Raw genomic sequence first — 17,663 nt, 5'->3', positions numbered from 1 at the left:
AGCAATTTCTCCACTTGTTGTAGAGAAAAGGGTTACAATTTCTCTGCATTTATCTACATCTTTGCTAATGCTTGTTAGTTTCATATATATATAGCTATCCTAATAGGTCCTTGTGAGTTTATTTGTTTGTTTGTTTTTTTGAGTAAGTCTGTCTCCCTTGCACCAAATGTGTTCCTTGATAGAAAAATTGAGCTTCAGGTCTGACAACTGAAGACTTGTCTCTGGACTCATGACCCACTCTGTGCTGTCCTATCTCAGCTGCCCTTTCTCTAAGGCTTTGGGTACATACACCAGCAAAGAAATTTATGTGGGAGTTTTCACTAATTTATGTAAGAGTCTTACAACACTCTTTACACACTATATCTTGGAAAATCTTTAAGTAGGGCACTAGTGATGTTAAGTGGGAGAACCAAGACTAGATTCCTCCAAAGAGACACTTCATTTAGACCATATTTCATCGTTTTGTGAGGGGGCTCATGGCAATGTTATGAATGGACCTCAGGGAGGTGCCAACATGATTTCCAAAGGCCTGATTATGCCTGTAACACAGTGGATGGCTTAAAGAGCAAAGACAGAGAGCCTCACAATGCCTCCATGTCATCAGTTCCCATGATATCGATGGCAACTCTATCAAGGTGAAAAGAGAGCAAGAAGCTACTGGGCTGATAACCTTGAAACACTGTTTTTATTATAAAAGTAATACATTTTCAATATGAAATGTTAAACAAAAATGAAGTACACAAAAAAGAAAGGGAAAGCCTCTATAATTCTACTCCCCAGAATTAATCACAATAGTTAAATTTATAATCTTCCAAATATTGGGTATAAAATTATACCTGTTCTCGTAATTACATCTTATCTTGAAATTTGCTGTTTCTTTTTAACTTAATAATAGATTGTGGATGTGTTTTTGAGCCAGACACTTATACCCTTAATTTTTTTTTTTTTTTTTTTTTGAGACAGGGACTTGCTCTGTCACCCCACCTAAAGTGTAGTGGTGTGATCACTGTTCACTGCAGCCTTGACCTTCTGGGCTCAAGTGAACCTCCTTCCTCAGCTTCCCAAGCAGCTGGGACTACAGGCGTGTGCCTCCACGACTGGGTAATTTTAATTTTTCTTAGAGATGGGTGTCTCACTATGTCGCCCAGCTGGTCTGGAACTCCTGGGCTCAAGTGATCCTCCTGCCTATGCCTCCCAAAGTGTTGGGATTACAGGTGTGAGCCACCGAGCCTGGCCCTGTCTTAATCTTTTGAAGGCTTAAATAATATTCACTTGTGTGGATGCATTGACATTTATTTAACCATTCACTATGACAATCAGTGCTTCCAGAGAGCGTGCTTGAACATATTATCTTCATGCTCGAACATATTATCTTCATGCTCGAACATATTATCTTCATGCTCGAACATATTATCTTCATGCTCTTGTGTGATGGGCTTAGATTTTAAAAGAATAACAAGACTTAGCAATGTGATTTAGGTAACACTCTGCAAAAAAAACATTAAAGATGCCTACAGCAGGTTGAGTGTCCCTAATCAGAAAATCTGGAAATTAAAATGCTCCAAAATCCAAAACTTTTTGAGTGCTGACATGACATTGAAAGGAAATGATCATAGGGCATTTCAGGTTTGGGATTTTCAGGTTTAGGATGCTCAGCCGGTGAGGACAATGCAAATATTCCCAAATCTGAAAAAAAATCATAAATTCAGAAGACTCCTGGTCCCAAGCATTTCGGGTAAGGGATAGTCAGCCTGAATTTTGACTGTGCCTTGGTGTTTATGCAACACTGTTACAAGACACTGACCTGTGATTTAAGAAGTAACTGACCAACTGAAAGGGTCAGGGTCTTTCCCAAGTTTAACTTTCTAACCCCTGTGCCAAACTGCCTCTTAGCTTCCTCTGAAGACTCATATAATAGGCTTTATCATTATGTAACCATTTTAAGTGCACAGTTAAGTGGCATGAAGGATTTTTTTTTCTTTTTTTTTTTTTTTGAGAGGGAGTTTCACTCTTGTTGCCCAGGCTGGAGTGCAATGGCATGATCTCAGATCACCGCAACCTCCACCTCCCAGGTTCAAGCGAGTCTCCTGCCTCAGCCTCCCGAGTAGCTGGGATTACAGGCGTGCACCACCACACCCAGCTAATTTTGTGTTTTTAGTAGAGATGGGGTTTCTTCATGTTGGTCAGGCTGGTCTCGAACTCCCAACCTCAGGTGATCCACCTACCTCGTCCTCTCAAAGTGCTGGGATTACCGGCGTGAGCCACCATGCCTGGCCGTATTAAGGACATTTACGCTGTTGTGCAACCATCCATCTATCTCCACAATTCTTTTCATCTTGGAAAACTGAAACTCTGTGCCCATTAAACTATAACTCCCCCTGCCCTTCTCCTCAAGTCCCTGGCAACTGCCATTGTCCTTTCTGGCTCTATGAATTTGACTATTCTAGGTATCTCATACAAATGGAATACTGTATGGAATCATATAGTATTTATCATTTTGTGACTGGTTTATTTCACTTAGCATAACATCCTCAAGGTTCGTTCATGTTATAGCATGTGTCGAAATACCATTTCTTGTTAAGGCTGAATAATAATCCATTGTATGTTTATATTACATTTTGTTTCTTTCTTCTTCTGTCAGTGGACATGTGGGTTATTTCCACCCCTTGGCTGTTGGAAATTCATTACCTTTTGAGTCAAGGAATCACAAGCTATTTTGACTGAAGTGTCCTGTTAAGAACAGGTGAAGAAAGATTCCAGGTGAACAACCACGCATTCCTTTTATCTCCTTTGTCCTGTGGGCTTGGTCTGGTGCTGAGAACTTATGTACAGTATCATATTTAATCCTTTCAACAACATGATGAGGTAGGGATCTTCACCATTGTATAATGAGGAAACTGGAGCTGAGAAGGTTAAGAGCTTGTTCAGAATCACAAACTGGCTGGGCATGGTGGCTCATGCCTGTAATCCTAGCACTTTGGGAGGTTGAGGCGGGCTGATCACCTGAGGTCTGGAATTCAAGACCAGCCTGAACCCCATCTCTACTAAAAACACAAAAATTAGCCAACCGTTGTGGTGCACGCCTGTAATCCCAGCTACTCGGGAGGCCAAGGCAGGAGAATCGCTTAAACCTGGGAGGCGAAGGTTGCAGTGAGCAAAGATCGCATCAGTGCACTCCAGCATGGGTGACAGAGTGAGACTAAGTCTCAAAAAAAAAAAAATCACAAACTCAACATCCTGCATGTGTGTTTGTGTGTGTGTACGGGGGGAGTCAATCAAGCCTTTGGACACCCTAAGTCTTAACTTGAAACCCTGTAGTATTTCAGGGTCAACTATTTCTACAATTGAGCTTTATAAACTTTGACTTTCCCATATTCATTATTTTGTTGTATATTTCCTGTTTCCCAGGAACACTTAACAATAGAATCCTTAAGATTCAAAACTCCTTGCTGTTTACCAGCAACAGACGAGAGGAAGAAGTGGCTCTGGGGACATTGTATGCCAGTCTGCGGCAGGCTGGCTGGAGAAGCAACCCTGGTTGCAGCTTTGGAGAGACAGATGTGCATTTACTTTTACCTGGAAAACCTATGAAAAAAAATTCTCGTAAATCTGTTGTTTGTGTATCCTCAAGGTTTGTGCCAGAAAGCAGATATATCTGCTCCTGTGTGTAATTGTTGTTAAAAAACACAAAAAGGAAATAAAAGTCCACAACATACCTGGCAGAATTGACCAGAGGGAATTGGGAAAGGCCAAAGTAAATTCTTCTAAAAAATAAGCAAGCAAGGGAGAGGAGCTTGGAGGAGCAAGTGCTCTCCCTGTGCTGGGGAAAAGGCAGCGACAGGACCACCTCGTGGGCAGGTGCGGGCACTGATCACGTGATGGACTGGAGTCTACTGCATCTGTTTTCTCTTTGGGTCTTGAGGATGGAGTGGCAGGAACACGAGAACAGTGAGAAATTTTGAGGTTCACTTCCCTTCTTCCACCTCTCACTTCCCCCATAACCTCTTCCTTTTGATAGTGCTGGAAAAACAACCCAAGGCCAGCCCTCTTGAAGCAGCCAAATAGATGCTTGTCCTTTACTTCATGTATAAAGAGATTGTTTTCTTTCTTCACCCAGAGAGTCAGAGCTAATGAAAGTGGAACATAAGTACCCTGAGAGAGGCCGAAGGAGGGAGTGTGGGGGTTCAAGTGTATGATCTACTTAGGCAGAGAGGAATCAGAGTTAAACTAGGCTCAAAATACATCACTTTTTTTTTTTTTTTTTTTTTTTTTTTTGAGACAGAGTTTTTCTTTGTTGCCCAGGCTGAAGTGCAGTGGTGTGATCTCGGCTCACTGCAACCTCCGCCTCTTGGGTTCAAGCGATTCTCCTGCCTCAGCCTCCTGAGTAGCTGGGATCACAGGTGCGTGCAACCACACCCAGCTAATTTTTGTATTTTTTAGTAGAGATGGGGTTTCATCATGTTAGTCATGCTGGTCTCGAGCTCCTAACCTCATGATCTGTCAGCCTCGGCCTCCCAAAGTGCTGGGATTACAGGTGTGAGCCGCTGGGCCTGGCCAATACATTACTTTTAAAACTAAAAAAAAAAAAAAAAAGTAAACTGTGCCCCAGTAATTTAAAAATAATGTCACATAAATATGTCTTTTTAAGTTTTAAAAATACTCAATTTACTGAAGTTTTGAAATAGTTGTACATTCGTATGTGTAACTAAAAAAGTATACAGTAAAAATTCCCTCCTGTACCTTCTCCCCTAGTTCCCACTTCCTCATTCCAGGAAATCACCGTTAACAGTTTCTTGTGTATATGACAGGAGTTTCTTCATGCTAAATATATTTTGGAATTTTTTATTTGGTTTAACATTGCTGTGCTTAGCTATATATATATATGTATAAATTTAAAGAAGAAGTAGAAACCATGTGTATTTTCATCAGCTGAGGACTCAGCTTGAACATTTCAGGAAACCCCAACGTGGCACATTACCTCTCCCTAGGTACCCTAGGTAGGCTGATGAAGGTCAAGTGGCAAGGAGGCCCTGTGGGTGCTAAAATGCAAATCTGAATGTCAAAGTGACAGCAAAATGACAAGGTAGAGCCAAAGGTTTACCATACAAACTCCAACAAATGGTTAAACCCTGGTAAAACATATAGAAAAGCTACTCTGAAAAATTTGAGAGGTAGGTAGTAGAGAGAAGGCAAGATGAAGGAAGACGTATCCATAGGAGAACTCTTAAGGGCACAAATAAATAAAATCAGAGTTGGGAATGGGGAAGTTAGACCTAGATGCTGGAGGCTTCTTGGAGGCCAGAGGATGTTTCAGTTTCTTGTGCTATTTCTTTTTTCCTGATAAACTTTCTAATTAGAGCTGAGCAAATGCTGAAAGAAAATGGGAAACTCCAACTCGAAGAAGGGATTCAGAGAAGCAGGCAGAATATCTGTTAGTGCTTGAGGAGCCTTGACGTGTACTGTGTTATTTGGAGAAGATAAAACATCCCTGTGTATCAGAATTATTTTACTTTTATTTGCTCTGGAGTGGGACATACTTAAAGCATAGGTGTTCATCAGTTTCAATTCATTCAGTAACAAGTATTTATTGAGCACTAACTGCCAGGATGGGACCAGGCATTAGGCCAGGTCTCCTTGAGAAGGTGACATGTGAGTTGAAGTCCCATGCCAAAAGCTTACTGTGTGAAGAAGGAGGGAGAGTGTTCCGGGGAGAAGGAAAGGCCAGTGCAAAGGCTCAGAGGTGCTGCGGAGCTTGTTAGTGTTTGAGGAACAAGTGGGAGCAACATAGTGCATGAGGGGAGAGAGGTAGGAGATGAAGCTGGAAAGACAGGGAGAGGAGGAGGGAGGGAGAAGAGGAGGAGGAGATGGAGAAAAAGAAAGAGAAGAACAAGAAGAATGAGGAGAAAGAGGTGAAGAAGAAGAAGAGAAGAGGAAGAAGAGGAGGACGAGGGAGAAGAGGAGGAGGAAGGGAAGAAGAAGAAGGGAAGAAAGGAGTAGAGAAGACTCTAGTATGTAGTAACTTTTTTTTTTTTTTCTTCAATAGAGACAGGGTTTTACCATGTTGCCCAGGCTGGTCTGTAACTCCTGGGTTCAAGCGATCCACTTGCCTGGCTTCCCAAAGTGCTGGGATTACAGGCGTGAGCCACCACGCCCTGCGGGGATACCTTTCCAAATGCTTTCATTAGACACTCTTCTTCTGTGAAAAGTGGGAGACAGAAAGAGAGATAGCTGGCTGGGCGCGGTGGCTCATGCCTGTAATCCCAGTACTTTGGGAGGCCGAGGAAGGTGGATCAGCTGTAGTTAGGAGTTTCATATTTAGTTTTCACATTTAGGAGTTTCATGGCCAACATGGCGAAACCCCATCTCTACTAAAAATATGAAAAAATTAGCCGGGAGTGGTGGTGGGTGCCTGTAATCCCAACTACTCAGGAGGCTGAGGCAGGAGAATTGCTTGAACTTGGGAGGTGGGGGTTGCAGTGAGCCAAGATTGTGCCATTGCACTCCAGTCTGGATGGCAAGAGCCTCAAAAAAAAAAAAAAAAAAAAAAAAAAAAAAAAAACTCCACCTCAAAAAAAAAAAAAAAAAAAAAAAAAAAGAAAAAGTCCACATAAAAAAAAAAAACAAAACAAAACATGTAGAACATGTTGACAAACTGAAACACAAACATGATCCCTTCTGATTGCTCAATTACTCAGCAATGTATTGTATATATCTAAATCCTGTTTACTTAGTCAATAAATACTAAGTACCTCTGAGGCAAGATGAAGGAAGACACTGTATCCATAGGAAAAACTCTAAGGGCACAAATAAAGAAAATCAGAGTTAGGAATGAGGAAGTTAGACCTAGATGCTAGAGGATTCTCGGAGTCCAGAGGATGTTTCATTTTCTTGTGCTATTTTTTTTTTTTTTCTGATGAACTTTCTCATTAGAGCTGAGCAAATGCTGAAAAGAAAATGGGGAACTCCAACCCGAAGAAGAGATTCAGAGAAGCAGGCAGAATATCTGTTAGTGCTTGAGGAGCCTTGAAATGTATCGTGTTGGTTGGAGGTCAGTAGTTCGAGACCAGCCTGGCCAGCATGGTGAAACCCTGTCTCTACTAAAAATACAAAATCAGCTGGGTGTGGTGGCTCATGCTTATAATCCCAAAATTAATCCGTCTCAAAAAAAGAAAAAGGGCTTGAAAAGTAAGTCACTGATTTGTTGATGCAAGCCAATAAAACAATTACTGTTTTGATTGACATCTGTTGCTGGATGGCTGGATGATATTAATGAATGCCACCAAGCAGGTTGATTCCTTCAACTATTAAGAGGTTGGGTAAAGAAGTGGAGAGACCACAGGTTTTAGAGTCAGAGCCTTTGTGTGGATCCTGGCCCTGTATGTGCTGGTTAGTGCAATGATGAATGTTATACTCCCTTGTGTGTAAAATAAGTATGAAATGATGGATCTGTAAGGTCATTGTAAGGGTTACATTGGAATATGTATCTGAAGTACTAAGCAGGTGGCTGGCACATAGCAGAGGCTCATTAAATCTGGAGGAGCAAGCTGGCAGCCTGAGGGCTGTATTTGCCCACCCCAACTTTTTTTTTGAGATGGAGTCTCTCTCTGTTGCTCAGGCTGGAGTGCAGTGGCGTGATCTTGGTTCACTGCAAGCTCTGCCTCCCGGGTTCACGCCATTCTCCTGCCTTAGCCTCCCAAGTAGCTGGGACTACAGGTGCCCGCCACCACGCCCAGCTAATTTTTTAGTAGAGACGGGGTTTCACCATGTTAGCCAGGATGGTCTTGATCTCCTGACCTCGTGATCTGCCTGCCTTGGCCTCCCAAAGTGATGGGATTACAGGCGTGAGTGACTGTGCCTGGCCCCCAACTTTTAAAATGTTGACTTTGAATGTCCATTCTAATCTCTCCATTTTGTGTTGAGTGCCAGACACTATTTGAAACATGTTTTATCCTTGTAACATAATTGTTACCCTTATTTTCCAGATGAGGAAAGTGAAACAAAGAAATACCTATTTGAGTATTTTTTTTTGTAGCTTAAACCTTCATGCAAGTCCCAAAAGAGTCGGTGCCTCTCAACCTCATCCTGCCAGAATCAAAATAAAATACTTTTACAAAGCTGGTGTAGTAGAGTGGACACAGGTGTGGCTCCAGGAGCTAGGTTCAAACCTTAGTTCCACTGCTTACTAGTTAGTTGTGCAACCCTGGAAAAGTTATCTCTGTACCTTGGTTTCCTTATCTAAACGTGGGGATAATCATAACACCTGCTTCATCGGGTTGTTGTGAAGCTTGGATAAAATGGTTACACCCCTTCTTGGACCTCTCCCCACCACTTTCTTTCCCAACCCATTACAAGCAAAGCTTCACTCATTTATGTGAGCTGGTGTGAACCCACATGCCTTCAGGGAGAAGAGAGGTGGCAGAACTATATAATAAAGTGACTTATGTTAAACTGTTGAACAGAATGAGTAACGGAAAATTTGAGGCAGACTGTAAGGAACTGGAGAGTGTAGGCTTGTGTAAAGGTATGAAAATGAAAAAATTATAAAATGCTGTGCTGACTAAATGGATTAAGGTTGGACATAGTTCATTTACTTGCCTAGTCCCTGAGGCATCTGGGCATATTTTGTAGTTTGCATATTCAAGAAGGCCCAAAAGGAGTCAGTTTTACACAAACTCATCTTTTGCTAGGCACAGGGAAGCTCTTTGTAAAGCTGATTACACAGCTGTGTAAAGCTGTGTTCTAAAGCCAGATTACCCTTTCCAAGCTCAGGGTCCAAAAGTGTGGCATTTCAGCCAAACTTACTCTCCAACTGCATGACATATGGTAAAGAACGCTCAGTGCAACACCTAGCACATAGATTCAAGAATCTCTCTCTTATGTTTGTTGCCTCTCCAGTCGACCATAGGAGACAAGGCATTGTGAGGCTCTGTGATGAGGTTTCATGATTTTACCTGTGAATTTAGACAGCTCCAACATCAGCTAGACACGACTCCAGATAATTCTAACAGAAATCCATTTTATTTCTTTTTAAATTTACGTTTTATTTTTGAGATGGAATCTTGCGCTGTCGCCCAAGCTAGAGTGCAGTAGCGCAATCTCGACTCACTGGTTTTTCCCAGGTTCATGCGATTCTCCTGCCTCAGCCTCCCCAGTAGCTGGGATCACAGGTGCTCACCACCATGCCCAACTAATTTTTGTAGTTTTAGTAGACACGGGGTTTCTCCATGTTGGCCAGGCTGGTCTCGAACTCCTGACTTCAAGTGATCCACGCACCTTGGCCCCCCAAAGTGCTGGGATTACAACAGCAAGAGCCATCGCGCTGTATTTTTGAGACAGGGTTTCGGTCTGTCGCTCAGGCTATGGTGCAGTGGCTCAATCATGGCTCACTGCCACCTGGATCTCTTGGGCTTAAGTGATCCTCCCACCTCGCCTCCCAAGTAGCTGGGTCTATAGGTATGTGCCACCATGCACCACTGATTTATTTTTACTTTTAGTAGAGACAAGGTCTCACTATGTTGCCCAGGCTGGTCTTGAACTCCCTGGTCGCAAGGAAGTTGGTCTTGAGCTCAAGCAATCCTCCTGTCTCAGCCTCCCAAAATGCTGGGATTACAGGCCTGAGCCACTGTGCCCAGCCTAGAAATTTATTTATTTATTTATTTTCGAGAGACAGTCTCACTCCGTCACCCAGGCTGGGGTGCAGTGGCGCAATCCCAGTTCACTGCAACCTCCACCTCCAGAATCCAATCTATTCTTGTGCCTCAGCCTCCTGAGTAGCTGGGATTACAGGCGTGCACCGCTGCACCCGACTAATTTTTGTATTTAGTAGAGACGGGACTTCACCATGTTGGCGGGGCTGGTCTTCCAACTCCTGACCTCAAGTAATCCAACCGCCTCCGCCTCCCAAAGTGCTGGAATTACAGGTGTAAGCCACCATACCAGGCCTAGAAATTCACTTTAGAAAGGCCTTGTTCTTATATAAACTTACATGTAAAGCCGGTGGCTTTTGTTCCTGTGACACGTTAGGATTAATGGACAAGGAGGTGTATGGGTGGTTAGCGGGATGGAGGCAGGGCTAAAATTCTGGCACATCAGATCTGTTTGCTGGAATAGAACAGCAAGGGGAAAGGACAGGATGACCACAGCTGTTTTCAGGATGGGCAGACAGACGGGCATGGGGACACTCGGACAAAGCCCAGGTGGGCCCTAGAGGGCTAAGATGTAGAAACCCTTGTCCAAACAGGGGTTAGAAAAGAGCAAGAAAGACTTCAGGTGGGTGATGCTTGCAAGTCTAGAGAGGGAAGCCCCTGGCTGGGGTATCAGGGCTCTGGGCTTCCATGGAGGCAGGCGCTTGGAGAACCAGGCCGGCTACCATGGGACTTAGCTATATTCAATCTGCATTCTCCCCCCAAGCAAGCTTATAATGGAATCACTATGGAAACAGTATTCATGTACCAGAAGTCTATTTTTCACTTAAATTTTGTTTGAATGCTTTGTTTTTGAGTGCTTTGAACCCGTGAGGTGAGGCACTTCTGATTTTACAGCTCTGCCTGAATTCAGATCCTCAATCCCACTGAATTAGGGGAACCCAGAAAAGTACCCCATCACGAGTTCACCAATCGAAGATACCACAAGCTTTCTAACATAGTAATTTATGAAGTTATTCTACTCACTTGAGCTGCTTTCTCAAATAGGAAAAAATAAAGCTGAGCTGCCAGGCATGAAGAACAGGGTGCAAATATGAATTTTAGAAAAGGAGAAAAGAGGAACTACCCATGCCAGTAGCCAGCACTGCCTAAGGATTTCTCACAGGGCATTCTTCTTGCTTGCGGGCTTCTTGTCTCTGGTAATATCATCATCACTGCTGGCTTGAGATCTTTCCTATTTTGCAGCTCAATGTGCAGATATTTAGAAGCCTGTTATAAATTTACGGCCAATAGGCCAGCAGGATTCGCTCCTCTCCTTCCCCCATTACTTATCTTTCTTCTTAATTCAACGAGTTAAACATGTGTAATTCGTTCTTTGCCTCTTCATTTTTATTTAATTATTTTGTCTTTTTCTAAGTTGTGTTTGACTCCGGTGATTCATCCAATATACGTAAAAAGAAACAAACCAAGTGCTTGGGTAACCCGGGTTATCTTAACTGTACAGAGCAGGTTTCCTCCCACTCCGCGCGTAGTTACCCAGATCATCGCCTCCGTTTTCTGTTTAGGCAGCGGGGGCTCGCCGTCCCCTCGCCCGCGGTGGGTGTCGCAGCTGGTCCCCTCGAGGTTCTCCCAGGTCGCCGCCGCCTCCCTCGCCCCCGCGCCTCCCCGCCGCGCCCCTTCCTACGCAGGGCCTCTAAGCGCCCGGCTCTAGGACCGCAGGGACGCGGGCAGGAGGCGGTGCCCGCCTTCGGTCCTGCCCTCTGCCGCGCGCGGGGTGGGGCCGGGCCGGAGTTCCCCGCCTCGCGCTCGCCGGCCGCGGAGGGGGCGCCGAGGGGTGGGCGGGGCTGCGCCGCCGGGCCGCGCTGCTGCCTGGCAGGCCGGGCATTAGGGCCTCGGCGGAGCCCGCTCCCCTGCGCGCTGGGCGGGGTGGGCGGCGGGCGGCTTCGCGGGCAGGCGCGGGCCCGGAGGCAGCGGCTGCGTCCTGCGCTGGGGCGGAGCCGGGGGCGGGCCGGCGGCCGGCAGGCGGGGGCTGGGGCCCGAGGCCGGGAGTGCCTGAGCGCCGGCGGCGACGACGGCAGCGGCGGCCCAGCGGGCTCGGTGCGTGGGTCCGCGGCGGCTCGGGGTCCGCCCGCGGGCTGCGGTGCGAGCGGGCGGCCCGGCTCTCCTCCTCCCCCGCCCGCCGCCGCCGCTGTGATTGGGTGGAAGATGGCGCTGGCCGGATGGAAATCCTAATGACAGTCTCCAAATTCGCCTCCATCTGTACCATGGTAGGTGCCGCGAGCGGGCGGCAGGGGCAGCCGGGACCTCTCGGACGGGCGGGCGGCGCTGGAGCCGCCTCTCCCGGTGGCTGCCCGCAGGGCCTAGCGCGGAGGCGGGCGGGCGGCCCAGGCGGGGGCGGTTGGACGGCGAGCAGGCGGGGAGCGCGGGGGTGAGCGGCCCAGGCGGCTGGGGAGGGGGCGCCGCCTGGTGGGCCAGGGCGGCGCGAGGGTGGCGGTGAGGGGGCGACTGTGCCGGACGTGGCGTGGGGCGGGCACCGGCCTCCGGGAGCCCCCGGCTGAACTGCTGGGGTGCGCTTAGGGCGCGGGGCCGAGAGCCGAGGCGGGCTGGGCCTGTGGCGGGGCGAGGGGTGGGCGCGCGCGAGTCGGAGCGCGGCCCCGGGCCGGGGTCGCCGGCGAGGGGGCGCGGAGCCGCGCGGGCTGCGTTTCCTCCTGGTCGCGCGCCGAGCGGGAGGGGTCCCCGGGCGGGGTGGGGGTCGGCGGGCAGGAAGGAAGGGTCTCGGCCGTGGCGGGCAGCGCTCTTTCCCGCCTGGGAGAGGACGGAAGTCAAGTGCAGATTTCCTCGCGCCGCTGGCTGGGCCGAGTCCCCGACCCCGCGCTGGGGGAAAGGGGCGTGTGTGAAGGTGGAAAGTTTAAATAAGTACTGTTGAAATTCTCTCCATTTTCTCCTCTGAGAGGCACATGCTCTCCCGTTTCCAGCCGTGTGTCCAGGTGGCAGTCTTGTCTCTGGGAATGCACGTTAATCTTGAAAAGCAGCATTAGCTTTCCTGTCATTTATTTACTTCAGCCCACCAGACACATCTGTATGTGGCTGGAGCTAGGTGTGTCTGTGCGGGGACCGCCTGCCAAGGCGACGGTATTTGTTTTCCTAGGGCGTTTAAATAGACTGTAAGGGAAAAGTGCTAATGCCCGCTGGAAGTCCCGAATTAAGCAAAACGTGGGCGCGTTTGAAACTTGGTGTTTTGTGCGTGGCCAGAAGGACCACAGTTTTCCACATGATGAGACAAATTCGTTTCATTAGCTCCTCATGAGCTTATATGTAGGGATCATAATTTATGAGTCATCACCGAAAAAAGTTAGTTCTTTGCAACGTGGGCCTAGTGGTTGTTATTAAAGACTTCTGAAATCTTGTGTTTCATGTCTCACTGGCCCTATTTATGCAACTAATTTCATATAGGAGCTCCCCAAGCAATTTTCCGTCCAAGGGTTGTACATTGTATATATTTTTCTTTAAGGAGTGGTGAATCAGATCTGAAAGATGCTTTAAAAGCAGATTCTCTGCTGCACGCTGAGGAACAGTACAAAAAATGGCTGAAATCAGGTGGACATAAAATCGACAGTATTAAAGAAATCATACTGAAGGATGAATCATTGAAGACTCCATTTCCCAACTGGATGATTGTTCTTTCTCACAGTTTACATTTTAGGAAAGCATTGGTATTAAATGGACTATGTTAAAATGATTTTCGAGGATTGTTTGGGCTATTTATTTTTAGATATGCCAATTATTAGTCAGTTGTAAAAGGAACGCGATAATTAGGTCTTTTACAGTGACAATTTTGCCAGATTGCTGAGCTACACACATTGTGTGGGTCATAGTTCGTTGTCAAAGACTAGGATTTCAGGAGTGGTGTGATACTCTTTACTGACCATTCACTCAAGTACTGTATATCAAGTATACATTTAGCAGCTACTAAGTGCTGGAGGCAGGGCTGAGTGCTGGGGATGCAGTATTGGTCAGGGCAGCCCCTGCTTTCATGGTGTTTACATTCTTGCTCATGGACACAAACAGTATTCAAGTAAACAATAAATGTATGCTGTAATCAGATTAGGACAGTGAGAAACAGGGATTTGCCAGGGTCACACACTTAGTAAGTGGGATTCTGATCTCAAGGATGTCAAACTCAGAAGCTCTTTCTAGGGCTTCCACCCAGATACGTTAATTACATGTGGGGTGTGTGTGTATTGTTGGCAAATAGTGCCTGGCCAAATGAGATTGTTCCAAAGGTACTATTAAAATTGGGTGTGTCCGTATTCATATTTGAATACATTCGAATGCACCCCCAAACAGTGCTAAATATCTCAGTAGTTTGCAGTCTTACTCTTTAAAGAAAATTGCCATCTGTCCTCTAGAATCACAGAATTGAAAAGCAAAGATACCTCTTTGGCTTTGTAGGTGGTTTTGCTAGGCTTGGAACGCTCCTCCCCGCCACAACCCTTTTCCTTCTTGTCTGGAGAGTGTGTGTAGCTGTCTGTTAAGCAGGGAGCCTCCTTACTTCAATAATCCTACCCCTGTCCAACCCGACCCTCCATCCCCTTCCTACAGTTTCATGGCATTTTTGTAATCTCAGTAGCACCTTATGCTTACTGTGTAGTAAAATTTTCTTTGAACTCTTAATTATGAGGGCCTTGAAGGGGACGGATTATCATTTACTTCTGCAGTTTGATCTGGAGTACCAAGTTCTGCATTCAGTATAACAGTTTTCCAGAGTCCTTCCTGTCTCCTCCTGGTATGCCGGGTGAAGCAGAGATGATATGGCTGTGTGTGTATGGAATGTGGAGAGAAGATGGACTGGACTTAAACAGAATACTTCTCAGAGTCAGCAGCTGCGAAAACATTTAGGATGAGTTGAAATTTTATTCTGTAGATACTGAAGTATACGTAATTTTTTCATTTGTTAAAACAAGGTACCTGGGCAAATCTGCAATACCGTAATTGGGTTAAGTAACTGTTAAAAACAAATCTCTTCAGCTGTATCTTATTTTAGATCACTAGTATTCTGCTTACATGTGAAAATTAGTAAAACTTGTTTTTCGTAAGTTAGTATTATAGCCTGAACCAAATAGTGATTATGTTTAGATTGCAATGAGTACATTTGCAAGGGTACCTCTTGAAATACCTCTTTTTAATTTGTCCGTGAAATAATACATTTTCAGTATCACATGGTGTTTATTTTGCCTTTGAAGTAGTTTCAGGGCCTGGCACAGAGAATTAACTACCTGATATTTAATATTGTACTTAATAAGTGTGAAATAACGGGAAAAGTGACAGAATACATGTAGAGGGGGGTCTGTTTTGCAGTTGAGGTGGCTAATCCGGGTGGTCCGTCATGAGGATGCAGTAGTGGTCAGGACAGCCCCTGCTTTGGGGCTGGAACTTCTTACTGTTAGCTCCATAAATGTTAGCTCTGCCTCTGATCATTATTTTCTCTTCCTATTTGGGTTGTAGGAGTCATGGTTAGGAAGGCGTTATTGGGAGGGGGACAGGACAACGGAGAAGTTGTTGGTGCAGGAGGTGGGTAGAGTTAGATCGTGGGGTGGCACTGGCCTGGCTGCTTGCCCACCCCCGGTTACGAGGGCATGAGATTAGATCCATTAGAACATGGTGGTAATGAGGCCAAAGCTGGTAAAGGTAGGTGCTAGGAGAGTCCGACGGGCTTTACTTCTGAGAATGCCTGTGCCTGGCACAGCACCCTGAGCATGGTAAACTTTACTTGCTGAAGAAAGGCACAGGTAAAGCTGACTGTCTTTTTCTTTTTTGTTCTGTTTTAATAACACAATTTTTAAAAACGTAAATTAGAAAGGACATACATGGAAAATGTTTGCCTTTTCTTACTGCTCGAGTCTCACTGGGGTCCCAGGTAAGGATATGTGTGGTCAGTGGAATTTATCCTTACTACTGAAAAAAAAGAAAGCTGGGGCAAGCCTCAAAGCCCATGCTTTGTTGGCAATGTGTGTGTGTGTGAAAGTCTCCTCTTCATATAGCAAGAATATTATATTAAATAATGAAATTTCTTTTTCTTTCTCAAGAAATAGGGTGGATGTAGTCCTTTTATTAATGAAATACTTATTTGTAAATTAATATTTTGTTAGTAAAATAGTGCTTCCATGATAGGAGCATTCAGAGTGAGTTGCCATTGTTTTACTTATCTAATTTTTGTGTGTTCATTTAAAGAATGAACAAAACTTAAGCTTCTTAAGCCTTTAAAAAAATAAGAAAACCTCAAAAATAAGGAATCTTCTATTACATAAATGTTTGGTCAAAGGAATGTTTGAGCTTGGTGGGGAGAGAACATTTAGAAGAAGTATTAAAGGAAGTTTTATTTAAGCCCACTCATCTTTTGAATTTGTCTAAAACACATTTTGGACATTAAAAATGATACATTTTCATAGAAATCTGGAAAATATAAAAACTCTAAGAAGCAAAAGGAAGGTCAATTTTTACCTTCCAGAGCATATTGTCTTTGACTTTTTAAAAAACTTGAGTTGTATTCCCTGGATATAATTTTACACTGTTTTCCCATGAATGAGTATTATGTTATCATTATCATCATTCCTGCCCATCCTAAAATTTGCCCAATTTTAGGATGAACATGAGTTTAATGTTACAAAGTGATGAGTTGGCGAGATTGGCCCAATAAAGCATAATGGTAGGGTACTAGGGCGTTGACAGGTTATAACCCGTTTAATGATTATTAGAGGGTAAAGTGATATACTTAGTAGAAATGGAATTTTATAAGAAGTGGTTTATTCTAATCTTAGGCACTTAGTTATCACAAAGATAAGACTTGTTATGATCTGAAATTTTTTATATGCTGGAAAACTAGTTTTAAATACCATATTCAATTATGTGGCATGTGTGTAAATATTACGGTCTTTTTTTATATCATATGGCTTTGCTTACCTTCTGGTGACTTTTTCCTTCCATCTTTTGCTATTAAGTGGCTAATAGGTCTCAAAGTAGGTTAATTATCTGCCCTACCACGATCCACGTTGGCCAATTTCAGCGAGATGTTGTCACATTTCTCGTTGTCTTACTTGATTCTAGACTTTTGACCCAGTCCCCCCAAATTGAGTCTGCCTCCTTTTTGTCATTTACCAAATTCCTTTCTTCCTGCCTTTAAACTCCTATTTATTCTAGCTCTTCTGAAACTTTTATTGCCTCAGGAAGTATCATTTAAGCATTTGTATACTTTGTGTAATTCCTTTCCAGAAACCTTTTTAGATTTAAATAATCTAATTTTGTTTTGGTTTCTCTTTTAGTAGTCCTATTCCAGAAACTTAATATGGTATTTTATTATGTATTTGACAGCATGGTATAATAAAAAGAGCAGTTGGACCAGAAGGTAAATTCTAGTCCAGATTTTGACATTTAGATGGGTACATATGGGAAAGTTTCTTAAAACTTCGAGTTAGTTTTTCTCATCTGTGAAATTAAGGGATTGGACTAGACACCCTTTAATAGATATTCCTTATATGCTTGTCTCCTTCTGGATCTAAAATTCTGATCCTTTGATAGTTTATAAATGATCATTGGTATCATTTTCATCATTTTAGGAGCTCTTTTTAAAAAATGATTATTTTTTGCTCTATGGCCTATTTCTAGAACATTTTGGGAGTTCTAATTATGTTTTAGATAATATAAAAAGCATAGAATCAGATGTAGTTAAGCATGAATTTCACTTAGTTTCCTAGATTTTGCAGTCTAAATATATTTTTCTTTATTTAAAACCATTTACTTAAGGTTACTGATATCACCATTTTAGTCACCAACAGGCTAATAATTCACAAAGCTCTTTGCTAATTTTTGACACTTTTTTCTTTGCCAGTACCATTAAGGGATTTGAATTTTTTTGAGATTTCACATTTATTTCTTCAGTTAGGAGTATGACCTTGGACAAGTTACTTCTCTGTACATGTAAAATGAGAGTAAAATAACATCTAGTTCATAGGGTTGTTGACT

At 44.1% G+C, this 17,663-nt stretch overlaps 1 protein-coding gene across 1 annotated transcript in view; it reads left to right on the top strand.

Annotated features, from left to right (window-relative positions):
* Positions 1 to 11,616: 11,616 nt before the first annotated feature.
* USP12 (ubiquitin specific peptidase 12) overlaps positions 11,617 to 17,663 on the top strand; it is a 104,037-nt gene continuing 97,990 nt past the window's right edge. Inside the window, exon 1 of the mRNA XM_025364705.1 lies at positions 11,617 to 11,911. Within this exon, the coding sequence (XP_025220490.1) occupies positions 11,864 to 11,911 (48 nt within the window). The 5' untranslated portion in view covers positions 11,617 to 11,863. The remainder of the gene's footprint in view (positions 11,912 to 17,663) is intronic.

The sequence above is a fragment of the Theropithecus gelada genome, chromosome 17 (genome assembly GCF_003255815.1).
Source record: "Theropithecus gelada isolate Dixy chromosome 17, Tgel_1.0, whole genome shotgun sequence".
NCBI classification, from domain to species: domain Eukaryota; kingdom Metazoa; phylum Chordata; class Mammalia; order Primates; family Cercopithecidae; genus Theropithecus; species Theropithecus gelada.
Note: the sequence above shows the minus strand (reverse complement) of the source record. Positions and strands in the feature narration are given on the sequence as shown.